General features: G+C 35.9%; 2 protein-coding genes across 2 annotated transcripts; both read left to right on the forward strand.

The window, feature by feature from the left end:
• Positions 1 to 551: 551 nt before the first annotated feature.
• On the forward strand, positions 552 to 19445 carry iPLA2-VIA (calcium-independent phospholipase A2 VIA). Its single transcript, XM_077434049.1, has 13 exons — positions 552 to 715; positions 887 to 1064; positions 1182 to 1272; positions 2707 to 2874; positions 2956 to 3084; positions 3184 to 3322; positions 15070 to 15469; positions 15548 to 15721; positions 17530 to 17798; positions 17885 to 18013; positions 18088 to 18321; positions 18412 to 18539; positions 18607 to 19445. Exons 1-13 carry the CDS (start codon positions 703 to 705, stop codon positions 18829 to 18831), a joined length of 2277 nt encoding a protein of 758 aa, XP_077290175.1. The 5' UTR covers positions 552 to 702; the 3' UTR covers positions 18832 to 19445.
• A 2689-nt stretch (positions 19446 to 22134) lies between these two features.
• Positions 22135 to 23621, forward strand: ND-24 (NADH dehydrogenase ubiquinone). The gene is made up of 6 exons (XM_077434532.1): positions 22135 to 22284; positions 22534 to 22659; positions 22728 to 22915; positions 22993 to 23200; positions 23285 to 23361; positions 23445 to 23621. Exons 1-6 carry the CDS (start codon positions 22201 to 22203, stop codon positions 23539 to 23541), a joined length of 780 nt encoding a protein of 259 aa, XP_077290658.1. The 5' UTR covers positions 22135 to 22200; the 3' UTR covers positions 23542 to 23621.
• The last annotated feature ends 1816 nt before the right edge of the window (positions 23622 to 25437 follow it).

The raw sequence follows: 25437 nt of genomic DNA on the forward strand, positions 1-25437 counted from the left end.
CTATAAAAGGAGGTACAACCCAAACAACGCCAGTCGACCCACAGCAGCAAGCGTCAACACACAGCAGCAGACCAGTCAACATACAGCTCCTGACCAGCCACCACTACACTACGCGGACTTGGAAGATCAACCAGCCGGACGAGCCAGCAACACACTGCCGTATCCAGAGACCTTCCGAACAACGAGCCAGCAACACACTGCCGCATCCAGAGACCTTCTGAACATAGCTGAATGCCGAGCCAGCGACACTCTACCATATCCAGAGACCGCTGAACGACATACTTTTGCCCACAAATACCATACCTTTGTACAACCATAGGCAAACAATAAAACTTTATAAAACTAGCACAACAGTGTTTCGTTAGGCTGGGATACGGTCAACACTTACCTACCCCGCCTACAATACTATAGATAACTATCATAGTAACGAGAACTTGAGTGCCAAATATTGTGTATTCGCGATTTTCATGGCAAAAATTGTCTTTGTGACCACACCAATGTGACGAATAGTCCAATTACCTAAATTCAGATACTGAAGTTGACATATTTTCATTCTGGCAACACCTTTAAGAAAAGTCAATCTGACGTGAGACCGGTTGTAATTATCACCGAACTGTCATCGAGCTTCTTCATCACCATATTGGTCGAAGAATACTACTATATAGATCGATTCATCAATTGAGGCTTTCCACCGAATCAAACATGTTTCGATCAGGTGAGTCATAAAATTATACGCCCTCGCTATATCCTAATATCTCATACATACAATGACTCATACGCTAATTTGTAATATGAATGCAATAATTAGCATTCGTTACTTGTATACTAAATTTAATTGTTATCGCATCGTGTATACATATACACATTTTTAATTCCATGTACAAAGATCCCGGCAACACGACCGTTATCGCCATACAGACCAAGAAGTATCAACAAAAAAGGGTGATATGTAGAGAAAATGGTGTGATGCTCTACGGACCTATGCCGGGTATACCGACGAATGATATCCCCTATCATGTTGTATTGCTACAACCTGTTTCGAAAAGCACTGATTCTGCATATAGGTACATCTCATTTGGGTTCTTCGTACAGTATTATCATCAAAATGTTCCCGGAGACTCGTTGAATAACAGAACCGACTATGTGTGTTGTTTATATCAAATATCGATGGTATTTTTCAGTTTGTTTCGGTGCAATGAACTCAATCAAACCAAAGCTATATTCGAAGCGGTCAAAGAAACTGTTCCGTACTTTGTAAGCGTTACTAAAAAGGTTAGTATACACTTGAATTCATCTTGTTTCGTACAAATATTTACTTAATCTATGTACGTAGTAACAACAGATGAAGTTTTGTGATCATGCGAAAATTCGAACTCGAGATTTTAACTGATTCGAACTCAGAATCGGTCACTGGTCACGTTTTCATCATCTAGAAAAAATATCTATGTGTGTGTCTGTATATTTTGAACAAAATTAGTTATATCGAACTGAAACTTAATATCAGGCACTGATATTCTTATCGATACGACGTTAAATGTTTTCAAATTTTTAAGTTAACCGGAAATGGTACCTCCCCTTATAGGTGTTCCCTTTTTATTTTAAGTTTTTTTAATTAAATTATCTCCCAAACTGAATCAGACTGAAAATTTTGTACATGTAATAGAAAATATAAATTCTATACCCTAATATTTTTACCTCAACCGAAAGTACATAGTACTTTTACTCTAGAGAATCGAGGTTTTTTATGTTTTTCTCAGAAACCTTTTAGTTTATTGAACTGAAATTTCATATCTAGAAGTTTACGCTTAATACCAAGTTATGTATAAAATTTGGTAAGCATCCATCAACCGGAAGTGGCAGTTTACTCTTGTACAATTTTTTTCCCACTATTTATTTCGACCCCTTAAACACGTGTGCGCTTCAAGAAAAAATTAAAGTACAATTCTTGTATCAATGTGATGAAAATAAAAAAAAAATCACTTAATTTAATAAACCGGAAGTGGGATTTTTTCCTCTTAGAAAAATCAATAATGTTGTGACCACGATTCTTTCCACACCCCTGAACGTATCAATCTGAAAAATTATATTTGTATTCTTTATGTACATACTAACTTAGAGTTGGTAAGGTTTTGGTCAGAATTCGTAAACCGGAAGTAGTATTATTTGGTAATTGGATTATTAGTCACATTGCAGTGGTCACAAAGACAATTTTTGCTATTAAAATCGCGAATACACAGTATTCGGCATTCAAGTTCTCGTTAGTATGATAGTTATCGTTAGTATGATAGTTATCGTTAGTATAATGGACTTTTCGGCTGCCAGATGTTCCGTTATAGAGATTTTAGTGACTTTGTGACCAGTAATCACCGAACCGTATTATTTTTAAAACAATATTTCATTATTTTATTTTGACTTTTTAAATTATTTTTATTTTCTTTATATTTAATACGAATAATGATTATAGTGATTTCAAGTAATAAAAAAAATTTCGAACAAAATCCGACAACCGGAAGTAGAACTTTTGTCTTCTGTTAAGTTTCCCTACATTTGCGCTCAATTTTTTAACCGGTATGTGTTAACGTGTATGTATGTTTAATTATTGAATTTTGTTTAATATTCCTCAAACACATATGTAGATAAAGTCATGGGTTGGTCACATCCGAATAATTTTTTTGTAGTAATTGAATGTAATGTACGTATTTTCAGTATGACATTAAGCTTATTCAAGAAATATGCGATTTAATGCGCAAAAATCCAATGTGGTCTTTGGCTCATCTCATCGTTAAGATGAATAAAATGACTCTACTAGAAGATCCCGCCGTACAATGCCATATAAACGATCAAGATTTCGAAGGTGGAATGACACCGATTATGGTGATTCATTTTTTCAATTGATAAATTAATACATAGAATTGAAAACGTATGTTAAGATTTACATTTCACATTTCTTTTCAGTTGGCAATTACAAACAAAAATTTACCGATGGTTAAGGCTTTGGTTTCGCTCGATTGCTCGCTCAATATATTATGTGCTGGAAGTTCAGTTTTGCACTACGCCGCGTCCAATGATAAAAACATTCTCAAAGTAATTATCATAAATTATAAACGCTGAAAATATTACAATTTTGTGATGGCTTATTGAGTGTATGAATAATTTATATCATTGAATTTTTGTTTTTCACAGTACTTGCTAACAATAAATGACGGCAAAATATGGCTAAACAGTCGCAATAATATTGGATTAACACCGTTGCATTGTGCTTGCCAGTCGGAAGAAGATGAATGCTTACAAATCCTGTTGGATGCTGGAGCAGTACTTTCAGGTATATTTTTGCTTCGATTATTTATATATTTGTGTAAGAAATAGCTTAATTGATAATTGATAAGCATATTATATCATATATACATATAATAACGCTATTATACGATAATAGTCTTTTCGATTCGACATATGTACGTCAGAGTTAAAACACTGTCAACAAAACATACTGTTGGGATGCTACTCGGATTAGGCCGAGTAGCATCCCAGAGACTGTGTGACCGTTATAATTGGTTTCGAGGATTATCTCCCCCGAATTCACTTAGTGAGAATAGCGGTCTCATTCCGGTAGAGTTCTCAGAACCGACAGCGGTAGCGTGGGACACTTCTGTGGCAAATCTAGTACGTGACCATAACAATAGGTAAACAAATCGGACGTCAAAGATGCCCTGAGAGACCTGCCCCTTATAACGCGGTACTTAGGCGATATCAAGACATTCTGGAGGGAGCACTGCCAGTGCGTGTATCTCCTTAATCACCAATAAATGCTGTGACACGACTTTGAAAGGAATGAAACGACGGAGTGTTGTACACACGACTATTTAATATGACGGTTGGGAAAGAAGTAGTTCAGTAGCGAGCAACATGGCTGAGTTGGTCCCAGCTCGCAGGATGGTGACCGAAACCCGACCATGTCATAGAGCCGCTACACCCTTTTACTTGGATCCTCCACCCACCCCTACGCATTAATACTAACATAATAACAAATCAACAAAAAACCTCTATATATACTGTTTGCTACTAATGTTTCCTCTAGGGAAATAAGTCTCTCGAAATAAGTATATATATATATATATATATATATATATATATATATATATATATATATATATATATATATATATATATATATATATATATATATATATATATATATATATATATATATATATATATCATCATCATCATCATCATTTACAGCCATTCGCCATCCACTGCTGGATGAAGGTCTCTCCAACACGCTTCCACTCGTCTCTGTTTTGCGCAACACTCATCCATCTCATTCCGCACATTTTCCTAATTTCGTTCACCCATCTTCCTTGCGGTCTTCCTTTTACTCTTTTGCCTTCTCTCGGGTACCATTCAAGCACTTCTTTTGTCCACCTTTCGTCCATCCTCCTAGCTACGTGACCCGCCCATTGCCATTTCAATCTCTTCACTCTATCCACTATGTCCACTACCCTTGTCATATTTCTCACCCACGTGTTCCGCTTTCTATCTTTCCTCGTTATGCCAAGCATACAGCGTTCCATACTTCTTTGAGTGCATTGGATTTTATTTAGCATCTTGGCGTTCAGTGTCCAAGTTTCACATCCATACGTCATCACTGGCAAAACGCATTGATCAAAGATCCTTTTCTTCAGGCAGAGTGGCATTTTTGATTTAAAAACAGCATTCATCCGTCCAAATGCACTCCATCCTAATTTCATACGTCTCTTTATCTCTTCATTTTTACTACCAGACATGTCAATTATTTGACCTAAATATAAATTGCTAGGTAGCATACTAACTAGCTGGTTCGTTGTTTTGATTGTCCGATATTCGGATGCTTTTTTCGAATATATTATCGATTAATAGTGTCGTGTTTTTGCATTGTGTGTAGTGTTATTGGTGTTGCTTTCATTTTTGATAAAAATTTTGCAATTGTGATTAAAATACAGTGGTTAAACTGATTTCTGAAAATATATATCGATAAATTATTATATACTTAGTACGGTAAAAAATAACAAAAGAAGAAAGAATAAGAAAAAATTGTCATTTGTTATTTTTTTTATTTGAATTTTTACAATGGGCGATTGTTGTAACATGTGGCGTGAACTATGTGTCAATGCAATTGATCGTATTGAGAAAAGATTTTCATCCTTAGAGCAGTTAATACGAGGCTTGAATTCTCCTGTACTTATTAGAAGTGTTGTGCCTTCTCCTTCTGTTTCTCTCGTTGCTGATGCAGCCGTGAAGATGGGCAAAAAGAAAAGAAATAGACGTAAATCTGGTCTGCGAATTAATCATGAAAAACCTGGACAACCCGCATTACCTGAGCGACCTTCGGCTGAACAACCTCCACTTAGACGTAAATTTGAGGTGGGAACAGCAGCTTCTGGAATTATTGTTTCCGTCAAAAGGAATGTCAATATACATATATGGAAGCTCTTATTGGACACTTCGTGTGACGAGGTTTTGACTCACGTTAGTGCCATCTGTGGATTAAAGGATGGCATTGTGGTTTCCCCTCTTAATGCACGAGGATCTTATACATCCTTTAAGGTATCTGTTCCTGCTTCTGTCGCTGGCCTGTTATTTTCTGCTGGTTCTTGGCCTGCTGGTGTTCATTTTGGTAGATTTAAAGATTGGGGAATGAGCATTAAGAATATAAAATCGAATACTAATACTACTTCTATGTCTGCCACTGACGTTGTTTCATCATTAGAGCTGCGCCCAAGTGTTTCATTTGCTGATGTTTGTACGGGAGCTGCTAGATGTTTGAAGCCTGATATTAAAACTACGTCTGCAAGTATTAGTGAATCTTCTATGGAAACGGTCGCAGTGACGTCGATGTTTGCCTCCTCTCCTACATCTGCCTGCTCAAATGGTCCTGATAGTCGTGATTATGTTGTGACTGTGTTGGCTTCTTCTTCTGCTTCCTCTTCCGTTTCGTCTCCATTGGCTCAACCTCCGTTGGCTCAATCAAAACTGCCGTTTCTTGTCTCAAAGAAAGTCACGCGCCAAACTGGGAGACCGAAAATTGGTAATTTATTACCAAAATGCACGAGGTCTCAGGACAAAGCTGGCTGCGTTTGATTCAGCCGTTTCTACTACATATTTGTGATGATATGGTAGCACTAACGGAAACATGGTTGACTTCATCATTTTTTGATGCTGAACTTTTTGATTCTTCCTGGAGGCTGCATCGTCGCGATAGAGTAGATCGACGTGGTGGTGGTGTATTATTTGCTTGTCGTGATTGGTTTCGGTCAGTCCGGATGATAAATTTTGAAACTCTATCTGGTGAGGACTTATGGAATTCATAACTTGAAAATCGTAATCGAGAAAGAATATTACGAAATACAAAAACCTTGTAAACATAGAATGAATTCAAGACGATAAACGATATATAATAATAATAATTATTATTTTTAGTTGTTTGTGTATATATATGTTTTGTTTTTGTTATGTCTAATTTATTATTTTGTTTCTTGTCTTTTCTGTTATATTTTTGACCATTGTGGCGCATTAGGAATTCCTGTAATGCTACAACGGTCCAAACTTTAAATAAATAAATAACTATTTACTACTTCTACTGGTTTATCATCTAAGGGGATGCTATCAGGCATGCAATAACTATTGAACATTAGTTTAGTCTTATCTACGTCAATTTTTAATCCTACTTTTCTACTTTCCCTGTCCAGCTGTGTTAGTCTGATAAGTAGGTCAGCTGAATCACGAGCTACTAAAACTATATCGTCTGCGAACCGAAGGTGACTCAAAAAGCGACCATTGATGCTTACTCCGGCTGTATCCCAATCCAAGTTCCTGAAAACTCCCTCAAGCACCGCATTGAATAACTTGGGCGAGATTGTATCTCCTTGTCTTACTCCTTTTCCTATGCTAAATCTATCTGTACCTGAAAAAATTTTAACCGAAGCTGTGGCATTCTTATATATTGCAGGTAACAGTCCCACATAGGGTTCCGGCACTCCCTGTGTTTGTAGAGCGTTAAGTACTGCATTATGACTAACTGTATCGAAGGCTTTCTCATAATCGACGAAACCTAGGCACAATGGCCGTTGATATTCGTTGGCGCGCTCGATTAGTTCGCCAACTACTTGGAGGTGGTCCATTGTGCTTTAATTTGCCCTAAACCCTGCCTGTTCTATAGGTTGGTTCTCGTCGAGGATATTCTTCAGCCTTTCTGTAATAACCTTCGTGAAGAGCTTGTAGACCGCTGAAAGTAAACTAATGGGTCGGTAGTTCTTGATATCGCTTTTGTCGCCTTTTTTGTGTATTAAAATGATAGTTGCGTTATTCCATCCTTCTGGTATAGCTTGGTTCTGGATGCATTTGCTGAAAAGCCTAGCTAAGATATTAATTAGGGGGGGGGGCGCCACATTTTAGTAAGTCAATGGGAATATTATCTTCCCCTGGGGTTTTACCGTCTTTTGCAGTTTTTAGCGCGGCCTCTACTTCGCTAGGCAATACTGCAGGAACCCTTTGGCCGTGTGTCGATTCCGGAGCGGGAAATTGACCGTTGTTGTTCTCGTAAAGTTTTGCATAGAACGTATAAACTCTGTCTATGATCTCTTCTCTATTCCTAATTATTACTCCGCTCTCTGATCTGATTGCGATAATTTGGTTTTTGCCTAAGAAAAGATCTTGTTTGCACTTTTTCAGGCTACGGTTATTCTTAATGGTATTTTCTATTAGCTTGCTGTTAAAATCCCTGACATCCCTGACTATTCTCTTCTTAATTTCCTTATTTACTAGATTGTATTCTTGCTTATTATTATCCCTATCTAACTTCCTTTTATGCTTAATTAGATTTTTGGTTTCCTCTGAAATTTTGCTTAGCTTAATCTGTTTCCTGAGTCCAACTAATTTCTTACCTGTTGAGGCTAGAACCGAACTAATTACAGTGTTCAATTCCTCGATGTCTGCTTCTGGGTTTAATTTCCCGTATCGATTTCCAAGTTCGAGTTCGAATTCCTTTTTCCTAGACCTTAGTTGAGCGAAATCTGGAGAGTTACTGCATCCTTTTATTAATTTCCTACGTTCGCAATTTATATTAATGGCCATCCTGGCACGGACTAATCTGTGATCGCTACCTATATCTACTTTACTTAAAACACTAACGTCTTTAACGGAGTGCAGGGCATTTGTTAGGATGAAATCGATTTCGTTTCTGTCTCCTTTAGGACTCTCCCAAGTCCACTTATTGTTGGTGTTTTTCCTGAAAAATGAATTAGTGATAAAGAGCTTGTGTTCTGCGAATTCTATGAGGCGATCGCCTCTGTCGTTTCTTTGGCCGGTACCAAAGTTGCCTACTGCTCTTTCTGTGTTTGCCCTTTGTCCTATTTTTGCGTTAAAGTCGCCCATGATTATTTTTAAGTGGTGACGGCTATTATCGTATGCGCCCTGTAGTTTTTCGTAGAAGTCTTCTATTTCCTCGTCTGGGTGGCTAGATGTGGGGGCGTACACTTGGAAGATTTGACAAGTGTACCTGCTCTTAATACAACATAGCATATACGTTCCGATATGTCGTTTATTTCTATAATATTTCTTTCTATTCTCTTATTGATAAGAAACCCTACTCCTCCTATTCTACCATTTGGTAGCCCTCTCCAGTAGAGACAGTTACCACTTTTTAGGATTATTTGGTTTTCCTGTTTTCGTCTTACTTCGCTAAGTCCTACTAAATCCCATTTGATACTTTCTAATTCATTCTCTAATGCAAGCACACTTCCTTCACTCGATAACGTTCTTACATTGTACGTGGCTAAATACAGGTTTCTATTAGCTAAGCTATCATCCATCGTCACTCTTACCTTGTTGGAGGTTTGGATATTATTTTTCTCGCATTTAACCAAGATGTGTTGAGAAAAAGGCGGTACTTGAGAGAGATTTCCATTCAAGGAGTGAGTTCTTACCGCCATAGACTCTTCTCTGTGGTCAGCTTTGACAGATAGTCATCCTAGGTATCACTTGGATCACTTATGAGTTATTACATGCCATTTAACAGGGTTACTTTGTAATATATATATATATATATATATATATATATATATATATATATATATATATATATATATATATATATATATATATATATATATATATATATATATATATATATATATATATATATATATATATATATATATATATATATATATATATATATATATATATATATATATATATATATATATATATATATATATATATATATATATATATATATATATATATATATATATATATATATATATATATATATATATATATATATATATATATATATATATATATATATAAATATATATATATATATATATATATATATATATTTATATATATTTATATATATATATATATATATATATATATATATATATATATATATATATATATATATAGTTATATATATATATATATATATATATATATATATATATATATATATATATATATATATATATATATATATATATATATATATATATATATATATATTATATATATATATATATATATATATATATATATATATATATATATATATATATATATATATATATATATATATATATATATATATTTATATATATTTATATATTTATATATATTTATATATTATATATATATATATATATATATATATATATATATATATATATATATATATATATATATATATATATATATATATATATATATATTTATATATATATATATATATATATATATATATATATATATATATATATATATATATATATATTTATATATATATATATATATATATATATATATATATATATATATATATATATATATAATAATAATAATAATAATAATAGCTTTTATTCCAGACGATGAGGAGAATAGTGCAATCCCCAACGCCCATATAAATAATATATAGATAATAAAAAAAAAAAAAGTATTGAAAAATAGTAAACAAAAAATAAATAAATAAATACATAAGTAAATATATAAATATTACTGATAATAAATAATAATAATAATAAATAATAATAATAATAAATAATAATAATAATAATTATAATAAATAAATAATAATAAATAAGTCTAATAATAATAAATAATAATAATTTTATGTCTATTCAAGGCGGTCGGTGTAGCAGTTCCATCCATCGAACATACAATGAAGAATGCAAATGAGAAGATGCAGCAGCAAGAAGACAATTAGGCGACAAAAATATACGAAGACGTAGAGAGGCCGCTCTCATCCTGAGAATGGCTTCAAAATGAGGCACATGCCCTTCTACAAACATTTGCGACGCGCTACAGCTCCTAGGTAACCCGAAAAGAGCACGGTAACAGTTGTTGTATTGTACCTTTATCTTCCTCATCGTCTCCCGCTTGTATCTGGTCCATAATTCACCAGTATAGAGGCTAGTACAAAAGGACATAAATAATTGTCTCTTAACCTCTACACTGGAGTGGAAAAATCGTCTAGCCAGCATATTTGCCCTTACACAAATGGCTCTTCTTTGTCTTTCGATGTCACGGTCATCATATAGATCCTCCGTCAGCAAGTGTCCCAGATACTTGACTTCCCTAACAGTTTCAAGATTACGCCCATCTAAAATAATGTTGGGGACGAAATGAGGACCTCGACCGTATCGGAAAATCAATACCATGGATTTACTCGTATTATACCGCATATTATGTTCTGCAGCATAACTCGAGCAAACTTCCAGGAGGCGATTCAGAGCTGACGGAGAAGGCGCCAAGATCACCATGTCATCCGCATAGCTGATGTGGTTACTGCATATTCCTCCTATGTGGCAACCAACTCCAGTCTGTCGAAGGCGATGTGAAAGTTCATCCATGTAAAGGTTGAATAAGCCAGGAGACATTGACCCACCCTGTCTAACCCCGCACTTCAAAGAAGCGGGATCAGAGTATGAATTCCCCCAGCGTACATGGCTGAACTGATTCCGGTGCCAGGATGCTAAAAACCTCACGATTTGACTTGGAGCTCCCCTTTTTAACAGTTTGGACCAAAGTAGATCATGATCCACTCGATCGAAGGCCTTGGATAAGTCTAGAAAACAGGCGTATACGGAAGTTTTTCGCGATGTATAAAAATCCACTACCTGTTTTAAAGTGAAGATGGCCATGTCCGTCGACGAGTGCTTCTTGAATCCAAACTGCTCATCAGCTGACAAAAGGTAGCCACTTAATCTGCAACTCAATATCTTCTCTAGAATTTTAGATAAAATGGTGGCTAGAGCAATAGGACGATAGCTGTCAATGACTGAAGCATCAAGCTTTGATGACTTGAGGACAGGAACAATAGTCGTCCTTGAAAACTCTTCAGGTACATGTTCATGCAAAATCATCACATTGAAAAGCCTTGCTAATATGATGAAGAAATTCTTACCACTTTGCAGAACATGATCCGTACTAATGCTGTCCCAACCAGTTGCTTTCCCTCCAGACATTGACCTTAACGCAGTTTCAACTTCTTCGCCAGTTATGACGAAAAACGAATCTTCTGAGATAGACATAACCATATCAGCCCTGCCCATCAAATCCGAAACAGACTCTTTGAAATGCTTGCTAAACATATTGGCAATACTCCGATGGTTGTAGATTCCATTAATATGTACCGGGATAGTACTGTTTACTGCTAAAATAGCATTTGTAGCATTCCAAAATTGCTTGAAGTCTTTATTTCTATGATATAGAGCTATCTTGTCCATAACATTTTGATTAGCGTTGCGTTGACATACCTTCAGTGCAATTTTAAAAACATGCCTAGCATGACGACGTCGGTCGGCAATTTCTCCTGTAGAAGGGCGGCCCGCTGCGACCCATTCTATAAATGAGTTCCTCGAATCTAGGTAGCGTGCCGCTACCTGATCGTTCCAACCAGGAACCACCTTAAACCTCTTATCATTATACTGATGCGTTGGTGAAGAAAATGATGTCGAAGCGGCATTTCTCAACACATCTACAATCGAATGATAGAGGTAATTAATGGGAGTCCTATGCTCAGTATCAGTGCATTTTCTTAAATTGCAATTTTGAAGATTATTATCACATACAATACGATCCAAAGAGTTAATTATTTCTAGTGAATATGCAATTATGTCGGAAGGGTTGCGTGGCATCCAAGTTGCAATGTCGCGATGACGATAATTGTGATATGGTCTCGAACGATTCAGACCATTCGAAGCAATTATAACAAAAAGCGGGCGATGATCTGACCATACTACGTCAGTGTGGACTTTAAAATCTTTAATGGATCCTAAAATTCCTTCAGATGTGATACAGTGATCCAACCACCGTAAGGAGCCGTGTGCGTCACTAACATATGTAAATGTATCAGATGGAAGACACGCATAATCTTGAATCCTCAAATGATTTTCTTCACAGAAGGATAGTAGTTCGTTCCAAAATAAAGAGCCAGGATGAGCATTAAAATCACCCATGACAATAAAATTCGAGCGACTATGATCTTCGATAGCGGCATTAACAATGCCCAAGCAAGTAGTAAAATCTTCAAAGTTTTCTGGTTTTGCCGTCGGCATATATACATTAATAATTAACAATTCAATATCACCTTGCTGAAGTTTAATGCAAAGTAATCTCGGATTATGAAGGTCAATTTGGGTGACTGTAAAAGTTTTTTTGTACAATATACCAACACCACCATAGGGACGTCCAACTAAAGGTCCATTACCGCTGTCTACTGCAGATGTACCAGTGCCTTCAAATGATGGATGGAATCTTCTCAAGTATACAGTTTCAAATTCTAAAAACCATGTTTCTTGTAACAAAATAACGTCGGCCTCATTACATAGTTTGGAAATGTAGGATTCAGTACGTCGAAAAGAGCGACAATTATAGCTGACGATTGTTATTGTTTTGTCCCCCATTAATATAGTTTTTTCGGAAACGTCGGAAAACAATTCCGGTCGGCCATAAATCTTGCACGAGCAGTTTTGTTGCATTCGTGGCTTCAGTTGCAACAATGAAAGACTTGAAACCACATTTTGTTCGAGATGGTAGTTCTTTTAAGGTGAATTTGAAATTTACTTTTTTCTTTAAATATGTACTAATTATTTCGACATTCGTCTCTAACGAGAATCTAGAGATGTAAATTTCAGATTCTGGAATTACAGCTTGCAATTCAGAATCCTTGCAAGTGCCTCTTAAGTTGGCACTTCGTCTAATGTTTTTTTTCGTTTTAACTAATTTGAAATTATCGTTGTTATCATTTTCAGCTAGTGGAGCGCCAGCACTGGTTGACACTCCCTGATTGTTTGCATCGTTCGATGTAACATTTTTCGAAGCGCCGCCACTGGTTGACGCTCTCTGCTTGTTTACATTATTCGATGTAACATTATTCGATGCGTTCGGCACAGGAGGTAGTTTCGATTGGCTATTATTTTTGTTGGTTTTATTAGTCTGCTTACGTACGGCATCCGCAAAGGTTCCGGTTTTTTTTAATATCTCTTCCACCAAGTTAGACGCATTCAAATCGCGATTTGAAACATCGGAAGTGATCTTGTTCATATCTTCGCGCAACTCAGCTATTGCATCCTTAATGAGAGAAATATCATTCGCCCCACCCTGAGACTTCAGAACTCTCACCTCTTCCTTCAAATCTTGAATGGCACTCAGTAGTGATGTAACATCAATCGAATCGAAAGAAACAGGAGGCAAACGTCGCAGGTTGACAGCGCCAAAATTTGGTAGAACAGACACATCTGTTTCTTTAAACATTTTAATAATGTCTTGAATACATCTTAACTTTTTTAGATCACCTTGTCGTCGTGTATCTCGCACATCAGGCAGAAGTGAAATTAGCACGTTTCTCGCCACCATCATTTCATCCTCAGTAAAGAAGTCGCATATTTGGACAAGTGATACTTCATCTAGGGTGTCTATCTTATTGCGTATGAACGCCAGAACTTCGTTTATCACCACTCTACAGGCACAAATCGTGGCCATATCGGTAGAAAGGGATGAAAGGTAGGTAAACACGTCCGTCTGTGTATACCATACAACGCGAACTCTATTTTTTTTTATTATCTAATTTATATATATATATATATATATATATATATATATATATATATATATATATATATATAAATATATATATATATATATATATATATATCTATATATATATATATATATATATATATATATATATATATATATATATATATATATATATATATATATATATATATATATATATATATATTTATATATTTATATATATATATATATATATATATAGTGCAATCATTGTTTAGCTTTCATGCACTTAGCTTATCGCTAATCCTTAAAACCACTTACACCGGTCACACGGTCTCTCAGGACGCTACCCGGCCTAATCCGATCGCAATTACTCGGCGGCTTTTTTTAGTATACGTAACAATACTATCCGCACTTGCATGACACCTGCAGGATACGGGTCGTGCTGGATAGGTATGAACAGACCTTTATCCATATGATACGTACATATGTATGTGGTAGAAAATCCTGACAGATGACGCTGTTCAGGACCACGGTTGGGATGTGGCGGTTGAGGTGCAGGCCAAACACGTGCGTTTTCAGTCGTGTTGTTTACTAAGATGATACGTGCGGAGGCTTAGCGACCAACCGCGCGGAGCACAGGTCCAACCGCGACTAACCGTTACATCTCTGCCCCTTTTCATCCCCTTCTCACAATCAGTCGTAACATACTCTTTCTCAGCCATTGCCCATGCATCAGCCTTTCGTTCAATTCCTACCCTACATGTACGTATGTCAAATCGAAACGACTATTATACATAGTACGGCGAGCGTTATCTCAGAAAGACACGCAGAATAGCGATATCATTTATTTATAGTTAGTTTTGGACCATTGTGGCATTACAGGAAGAACCTAATGCGCCACAATGGCCTATGTATGTATATATGATTATTATTACAATTAAAGGTACTCGCATAAGTCCGCACACAATTATGACATTATAAAGTGTTTTAACTTGCGTGGTTTTGCAGCTCCGGGTAATATGGTAAAAGAAAATTTGACATCTCCTCTGCACGTGTGCAAATCGAGTGCCGTTTTAGAAAGTCTAATCCTCAACGGATGTGACGTAAACGATATCAATGAATTTGGTGAAACGCCTCTACACCTGATGGTTCGCAATTCCAATTACGATTGCACAATTGCGCTTCTGTCCAACGGTGCTAATCCATCGGCTGACGATATCAACGGCAACACTCCATTGCACGACGCCGTTAAAGTCGGCGACATTAGAATTGTCAAGGCTCTCATCGTGTTCGGAGCTGAAATAAATTTTATGGATAAAAAAGGCTATACGCCAAGACATTACATAGACATCCGAAAGGAAAACTCAGCCAAGTTGCTGCACATTTTACACGCCGTCGGAGCGAAAAGGTGGATGCAACTCGCAATGTAATTCAGATTATTGCTTTGGAAATGAATTGATTTATTAATTGTATTTTTCTTGATAAGGTGCCAACCAGACTTGCATGGCTGTGAAGATTTTTGTTCCAGCAGTGGTACAAATAATGGTGCGATGACTCCGACTGATGGGGCTCATCCAGCTAAGAATCCACTGGAACACATGTTGACTGTTGCCGGTATGGAAAGAGCTGCTATTGAAAAGCGGAAAATAACCGGTGGAAGGTAGATCATATCTCAAGCATTAATCTAAAACAGGGCAGTCCAATTTTAGGTAATTTAAGGGCCGCAAACTCAAGGACCACACCCCGAATAAAACGTTTTTCTTGAATTCATTCAAAACAGCCAAAACGTAGCTACATAATATGAGCTGAAAACAATGTTGCGAAAATATATATAAAAACGGACGTATGTATGTATGTTTGTTTGTGGGTATGTGGCGGACGCCTCGACCAGTATTGGAATTTCCAAAAAACAAATTTTAGAATGCCAAGAGTATATTTTGTGCATAGAAATACACGCGAATAATGGTGCGTACGCACCAAGCCAACGAACAGCCCACAGGCCAACTTTTAAAACCAGTAGCGTACAAAATATCGAAATAAAAATTAAATTTAAAAATTGAAATTAAATATCAAAATTAAAACTATTATTATTATATTAAAATTAAATTCAAGTATCAAAATAAAATTATAATCATTATATTAAAATTAAAATTAAATATTGAAAGTTAAAACAGAACATGCACAATTTAAATAAATTTTCGAGATTGACCTAAAATTAGATCATCAACAATCACATACAGGTAATCCTCGACTTTTGTTTGTCGAAGATGTTTTGACTTACGAAGATACGCACTAAGATCGAAAAAAAATCAAAGAATCATTATTTTTACTTCCCCGTAATGCGCAGTTACTGAGAATATATCATGTATTAGTATGGGTGATCCAACGATTTTTGCTAACCCGGGGTGTTGTCGGTCACATCAAACGGATTTTTTTATTCTTCAATTGTTTCTCTCGTCGAAATAAATCAAGTTATTAAATCATTTCAGAGGTAAAATTTATCGGATAATGTGTGATTATTAATTTTATTTCGATGAAAGAAAAAAAACCCTTTGACAAATCACCGACATCCGACACCGCGTTTTTTTATGAATTGTTTTTTTTTTATCGATCATCCACGTGGAAATACAGTAACATCTCGTGACGACTTTAACAATATTTTTTTTCGCTCGTAAGTAGAGAAATTATAATATTTCTCTGGTTTTAAATGCGATAAAACATCAACGATGATCTAATTTTAGCTCAATCTCGCTCTTTAGCTTGATTTTGATATTTAATGTCAATTTTAAAATTTAATTTTATTTCGATATTTTGTACGCTACTGCTGGTTAAAAAGTTGGCCCAAAATCGTCGTTGGTTTAGTCCGTAAGCACCATAAGGCGCACGGCCAATAAGAGTGAAGTGGTCCACGTAGATTAAAACGTTTGACCAATTAGAGAAATGATGATACATTCTGACTAATGTGTGCATTTTAAGCATTCGCTATAGGGATGTGGCGTGACGGTCGATCGTGTTGAGGAGAAGCGGGGAAGTGGGGGGGGGTGTGGAGCGTCTGACATGTACTGTTGATATTGAGCACCTGATTTGAGACGGGTGACGTCAGCGTCAGATGCGCTGCGCGAGAGCGTTCACACATACACACATCCACGAAACCACACACACGCACACACACATTAATTCATCATTTCGACCGGGTGAATGGGTTAGATCGGCGAGCGTGTAATGCGCGCACTCAACATTTTACTATTAATACGTGCGCGTGCCTATAAATTACCTTACATTATATTTATGTATAACATTGTATAACTTTATTTTAATTCGTGTATCAATTCCTTTCCATTGAAATCAACATTAGTAATCTATAGTAACATAACATTCGAACAATTCACCGGAATCTCCAGATACATATACATACTATGCTCCTTTTGATAAATTAGGACTTTTCTTTATACTTGTTATATTTTTTAGATTATTGTGTTTGGATGGAGGCGGTGTTCGTGGTTTGATTCTCATCCAGATGTTGTCGGAGTTTGAAATATTAGCAGGTCGGTCTATAATCGACTGTTTCGATTGGGTCGCTGGTACCAGTGCCGGTGGAATATTAGCTTTAGCATTGTCAACCGGAAGAAGTCTGTCAGAGTGTCGACGTTTATTTTTCAAATTCAAAAATGAAGCTTTCAAAGGCGACCGACCGTACACTTCGGACAGCATTGAAAAATTATTCAAGGAATATTTCAGTAGGTTTTATACTACTTTTGTATTGTTATACACGTACATATACATAGTTGGATAATTCAAATTAATAAATTAAATATTCTTTTAGCTGAAGATACGCTATTTTCAAGCATTAAACATCCGAAACTATTGATCACTAGTGTGAAGACTGACCGATATCCGCTGTGTCTTCATATTTTCAGAAATTATACTTCACCTGTAGACATATTGAATTTCGGTAATGTTAAGTTTATTTTCTTTATTTAGCGGTGTTTTAAAATGACACTAATATTTGTCGATATGTTTCCTTAGGTGGAGAGTCATCTTCGCACATACCAAAGAAACACATATGGGAACTAGCTCGGTGCACTTCGGCAGCACCTACTTATTTTAATTCCTACAAAAGCTTTTTAGACGGTGGATTAATAGCAAATAATCCTACTTTGGATGCACTCACGGATATGCTGGAATATAGTTTAGCACTACGTGCCATCGGACAAAGCGATACTACTGACTTTGCAACGATAGTTTTGAGCTGCGGAACAGGTGACTATGAACACATTTACATATATTACATAAAATCACGGTTGATTTTAATGAATATTTATCAAATATTGTATGTACTTAAATTTTCAGGTTTAGTTCCGTACACAAAAATTGAAAATAGTCTTTTTGATACAAATTGGTCATCGTCTGGAATTTTAGGGAAAGCTTTAATTGTTGCCTCTCGTATAAAACACTTAGGAAATCTAATTGTAGAATTAGTGAGTTGCTTTTATTTGTTAATTTATTGTATTAATAATTCAATGCAATGGAAATATATCATTTTAGATTGCTGGATCTGATGGTAGATTGGTAGATAGAGCGAGATCCTGGTGTTCTACAGCTGGAGTTCCATATTACAGATTCAATCCTCCGATATCGGCAAACGTACCGCTGGATGAGACTTCAAACGACATCATCGTAGACATTCTGTGGGAAACGAAGGCATATATGTACAAAAATTCTGTCTTGTCACGGGAAGTCGTAGATTGCTTGTTACGTGATTCGAATTAGTCTGTTGAATCATTTTGTTATACAATGTATAATAAATTTAATACTCATATTATGTAGAAGATGAATATTAAATATTATAATCAGGTATAGTATAATATGTATGTGGTAGAGAATCCTGACAGATGACGCTGTTCAGGACCACGGTTGAGGTGAAGATCAAACACGTGCGTTTTCAGTCATGTTGTTTATTAAGACGATACGTGCGGAGGGTTAGCGATCAACCGCGCGGAGCACAGGTCCAACTGCGACTAACCGTTACATCTCTGCCCCTTTTCATCCCCTTCTCACAATCAGTCGTAACATACTCTTTCTCAGCCATAGCCCATACATCAGCCTTTCGTTCAATTCCAACCCTACATGTATATTGTAAGTAATGTATGTATGTCTATTATGTGTATTTAGTCAAACTACAATTCTAATGTATTGTACTATATAATGTAGCTTTTGCAACTACAAAAATTAGTTGTTCTCCCTAAAAAACATTGTGATATTTTTAAGATGTGAAAAATCTATTATGATTTTTTTTAGTCTTTACAATACTTATTGCATTATTTGAAATTAATTTTAAAACATGAATTTTATATGATTTTTTTATGTATTTAATTAAATGTACTAAAAACAGCAATTATTTTATTTTATTGATAAATGATATTCTTCGTAAAATTATGATACTTTCTAAAATACATGATTGGAAAATATTCCAAATGACCTGTCGTATACAGCTGGGGTTTCTAAATAAAATGTTTGATTTTTTAATCTCATGTCTATTTTTCATCTTAAGCACAATTATTTTAGTTTAATATTTATTTATTTAAAAATACATGGGTAAGGCGGCAAAGCTGATAGACCCACGGGATGTGTCTTATACAAATAATAAAATAAACACAAAAATATTCGTAACAATAATAAGATAGAAGAAATAACAAATATGAAAAAAAAAACACAATAGAGAAATAAAATATCTGGAACGGTACCATAACTAAAAGAAAAGAAAAAAAACATATTGGAAAAGAATTAAAAAAATCTTTTAAATTTAAGAAAGATATCTAGTTTTTTTTACAGTGAAGACTTCCACTGTAACCACTCTGTTTGATAAGAAGGAATCTCTGATCAATTTATTCGATTTTTTTTTCTTTCTGGAGTCAGAACGTGTGACCTCTGAGATGAATGTTTTCATTGAACGCAATAAATTTGGACATATGAAAATTATGGTTCGGTGATTATTGGTCACAAAGCGCTCGCCCAAAAGTCACTAAAATATCTTTAACGGAACATCTAGCAGCCGAAAAGTCCATCATATTAAGAAGAACTCGAGTGCCAAATATTAAGTATTCGCGATTTTAATTGCCAAAATTGTTTTTTTGGGCGATGGCTGTATGCGTAATAATCCAATTACCGACAATTACAATGATCATTTATTGTTTTAAATACTTCGATTAAATGGCCTCTTATTCTTTTCGTCTCTAGTGTAGTGAGATTCATTATTTTCAACTATGGCGGCTCGCTATACGACATGGTCGAGTTTGGTCACCTTCCTGCGAGTGGGGACCAACTCGATTGTGTTCGGAGCTAGCTACTCACTCTGCCTTCAGTTGTCATAAATAAAATACGTGCATTCAACATGCCAGTCGTCTCATTCGTTTATCCCCCATACAACGATTTAAGTTCAGAAGGTATCTGTGTAATTCTCCTCTGTACCCTTTTGATACATATAACATATATTTTTAAATGAGGATTCTATATACTAAAAGCTTATAGCAATTTAGGTCTGATAAATGAGTTTTATAATTTATTGATGATATTGTAACGTATAGATTAGGTGGGTGGCGCTCGTGGACCAATGGCTTACGAGCGCTAATCACCTGATATCTCGTTCGTGCCAAAATGTCCTCGCCGAATGAATAAGCCGTATGTAACGGCCAATGGGATCGCCCCACTCATCGACCAATAGTTTATTACATGTGTATGTATGTATGTGTGTTGCGCCCAACGGGTATAAATATGGGGCGCTCTCGGCCTGGAAACTTTTCCGACCTGGAGCGCCGACGAGAGCAAACGAATAAACGACTTCTACAACCCTCCTGCACCTTTCTCTCCGATCCTGGAAGCCCCCTATTCACGTCCACGCAACAATATGTTAAAGTTGTGAAAATTGAATTTACATTTTATTATACATTTACAAAAATGAATAAAATTTATTCGCAATATGGTAAATATGAGATGAACAAAAAGGTAATTGGATTCTTAGCCATATTGCGATGGTCACAAAGACAATTTTTGCTATGAAAACTGCAAATGCGGAATATTTGGCACTCGAATTTTCGTTAGTATGATATAGTTATCGTTAGGGTGACCGTGAAAAAGTCGAAAATATTCGTTTATCATACATACATATGAAAAACGGTTAGTATATATATCAGTGGCGTGCGGTAAAACTCTCTCTCCCCCCGTCGTACATCCTCACTTAATTTGTACGAGCAGGATACAACAGTAACAAGAGGAACAGGCTTTTCCTCCCGTATCCTGCCCGTAGCCCACATTAAACAAGGCTATATGACAAAAAGAGAGATAATTTCACCGCATGTCACTGATATATATTATATCGGTCTCCGTGACGAGACAGAATGTTAAATAACGGAAAACGCAAATATCGGAAGGCAAAGATCGAAAATCGAAAGATCTTAAGTCGAAAGATCAAAAAAAATGGTGCATGGTAAACGGTACATACTCACTTAATTTGCGCAAACAGGATACAACAGGAACAAGAGGAACAGGCTTTTCCTCCCGTATTAATGTGCGCGCGCAGAATACGGGAGGAAAAGCATGTTCCTCTTGTTCCTGTTGTATCCTGCACGCCCAAATTAAGTGAGTATGTACCGTTTACCATGCACCATTTTTTTTTTTTTTTTTTGATCTTTCGACTTAAGATCTTTCGATTTTCGATCTTTGCCTTCCGATATTTGCGTTTTCTGTCATTTAACATTCTGTCTCGTCACGTAAACCCATATTATATATACATAGTACCGTTTACCATTCACCCTTTTTTTTGATCTTTCGACTTAAGATCTTTCGATTTTCGATCTTTGCTTTCCGAAATTTGCTTTTTCGACCATTTCACTTTCGGTCCCGTGAGGTAGACCCTTATCGTTAGTATGATGGATTTTCAGCTGCCAGATGTTCCGTTATAGAGATTTTAGTGCCTTTTGGGGGAGTGCTTTGTGACCAATAATCACCGAACCGAACAAAAATTGCTGTTCTTTGTCATTTTTGTTTATGGCAATTTAAAATCCTGATATATTCTCCACACTGGCACCACCGAGCCAGTTGTCCTGTGTTATTATCAGGGGGTTGTAGAGAAAATTGTACAAAATGTTGCGGGGCGTTTTAGGGCTGCGGGCTCTTCTGGGGGCGCCTCGGCTGCTCTCAGGAGCCTCTTCGACAACTCTTGCACCTGTCAGTTTCACTTCTATCTCTTATTTACTAAATTACATAACATAACCTCTCAATGATTAAATGTCAAAAAGTCGATACTTCAATGTTTCTCTACATTTTTAAATATTCCATTCCTACTTACTTATTTTTTTATGACACTTTTGATCAATCCAATTTGAGTCTTCATAAAGCATACAATATTATAATTAAATCTTGCGAAGTATATTTAGTTCCTAGTAGATTTAACTAATCAAATGGTTTCATATACAGAGAGAAGTCACAATAAGGCAGTTGCAAACATCAGCTATTCACCATCACGATAGTTTGTTCGTTCATCGAGACTCGCCTGAAGATAATGCGGATCTGGTGTTTGAATTCACAAAAGACAATCTAAAGGTTTAATTTTATTTTCTAGTACATTGAAATTCTTTCAATTCCGTGCTAATTTTTCGTGTTTATTTTAGCGCGTTGACGCAATCTTGGCCATATATCCTGAAGGACACAAACGAGCGGCTATGATTCCACTTTTGGATTTAGCTCAAAGGCAGCACGGCTGGTTGCCGATTTCAGCCATGCACAAAGTAGCCGAAATTCTCCACCTGCCCAAAATGAGGGTATACGAAGTGGCTACATTCTATACCATGTTCATAAGGTACACATTTTGATATGCTTCGACTTTCCAGTATAAGAATTGTAATTATTGATTTTTTATATGTATTAATCTTATAGGAAGCCGATTGGAAAGTATCACATTCAAGTATGCACGACTACTCCGTGCTGGTTGCAAGGATCTGATACTATTTTGCAATGCATCAAAGACAAGCTCAAATGTGAAGTCGGTCAGAACAGTCCGTGTGGCACTTTCCATCTATCTGAAGTAGAATGCTTGGGGGCTTGTGTCAACGCTCCGATGATGCAAGTAAACGACGATTATTATGTAAGTGTAAAATTTGAACGATTATACATCACATATCTTGATTGATGCGATACTATAAATTGAAATTGGTGTATTTATATACAGGAGGACTTGAAACCCGAAGATGTTGTAGAAATTTTAGATGCTTTAAAGGCTGGAAATCAACCTGCTCCGGGCCCTAGGTGTTTTGAATTATATTTATAATTGATTGAATGATTCATTTAAGAAGGTTTGTTTATTGTTAAATTTTATTTTGATGTTTAAGGAACGGAAGGTTTGCAGCTGAACCGCTCGGAAAATTAACATCTCTGACGGCTGAGCCGCCAGGACCTGGTTACAAAATACAAAAGGCTCTTGAATAATGTGTACTATAGTTTAAATACGTGATTTATATGTATATTATTATTTATCAATCTAATAAAATTATTATTAGTCAATTTTTCTTAGTTTTTTAACGTTTGATCCACTTAAAAGCCTACATACATCAATACTGCTTGGTATTCTCAAAAAAAGTTACTCTAGTTCAAACATAACGAAATACATAATTTTTACAATGTTTTGTTAGTGTCATCATCTACTGCTATTTAATAAAAAGCAAAAAAATTTTCAAGAAGAAACAAGTGGATGACTTGTTTCCAATACAACGCCATACATTTTGAGAGATCGTGTTGGTCGTTCAAGTAATAAAATCGTCGATATCAGACCAAACGCCTGCGATTAATCTTGCTGGTCGGTGGAATTTATTGCTCGAGAGACCAGTGAGTTGTACAATGTGACATGCTCCATAAGGCTCCATACATTTGATCTGGTCGCGCAACTAGTCAGCCGACAAAGTCGCCCTTGTCTCTGGATATACTCGAGCTGTACACGAGTACAATGAGTTTGCAAGGGGTAAACGGATTGTTTAGCAAATTGCGACTACGCACATCGCAAACAAGGAAAATCTGGCATTGGAGTTCTCGTTAGTATTATAGGACGGGTGGTTAAGTTAACGATTAATGACCGTTTCCCGGCCTATGGAGACTCAGTTGAGATTTGAAGAGGGCCTTTATTGAACAGTTGAGTTTTGAAGAGGGTCTTTATTTTTCATCGGCCTCGATTTTGGATAGTACAAGTTGTGCGATATTCCTACATGATAGTTCACGTGGATAGCTCTCAGTGGATGTAATTTTTGGGTGCCAGATATTCCGTGATCGAGATTTTGTGACGTGTGCGAGATCGCTTTGTGCGGCATTATCACCGAGCCTAAGGCCACTGTAAGGGTAGTTGGCGCTCGGGTGCAAGTCCAAAATTTGTGCCCTCTCAAAAATTAAAAAAAAATAATAGTAATAGTAAAAAATCAAATCAATTCACCCTGTTTATCACCAGAATATATACATTTGTATATTTTTTCACGGGGATATTTTTGTGTGCCTCCTATACGATCCGAATATTTCACTTTATTATTCATAATTGAAGGCCTTTCGTAGTTATATTTATATTATATCTTACATAAAGTAATATACATATTAACTGATGTAACTCAATAAAGACTTAAATTATTGACAATTTAATTTTACTTTCGATCTAGTAATTATCTGATATTAGTTATCGAACGGGTACAGTGGTATCACCCCAATTTTAGAACAACGGGTTTCCAATTTTTTTTTCAATAAAATTATTTTGAAAATATAAATATATTCTACATTTTTTTTCGTCCAAGGTACTATGGAGGATGAACGAATGAGACGACTGGCATGTTAATGCACGTGTTTATTATATGACAGCTGAAGACAGAGTGAGTAGCGGCTCTCCGAACCCAGCCGGGTTGGTCCCCACTCGCAGGAAGGCAACCAAACTCGACCATGTCGTATAAGCGAGCCGCCACAGTACTATTACATGAAAGTTGATTAAATTTTCACGATATGTATAGTTTTTAACAAAAATTATACGAATTTTTGGATTAAATAACGGGTTTCCGGAAACTTTTGATTTTTAACAACGGGTTTCCGGAAACCCGTGGAAACCATTAGAGTGACACCACTGAACGTGTATACATGTCAATGTGCATTACATTTCTGCCATCGCTGCTTTTTTTCCACACTTTTGCACACGAAACGTAGACATTGGTGACGTTGCAAATTTATTTTGTAACACTACGTCCTCCTCATTGTCCTTTCAGCTGGCAGCAATACTAATGTCTGGGTTGGCATCCTGCTACCCCCACTCCCCGGGGATAGATCTGCGCGCGAACACGGACAGACGAGCTCTCTTTCCAT

Source organism: Arctopsyche grandis, chromosome 7 (assembly GCF_051622035.1).
Source record: "Arctopsyche grandis isolate Sample6627 chromosome 7, ASM5162203v2, whole genome shotgun sequence".
In the NCBI taxonomy this organism is placed as follows: Eukaryota; Metazoa; Arthropoda; class Insecta; order Trichoptera; family Hydropsychidae; genus Arctopsyche; species Arctopsyche grandis.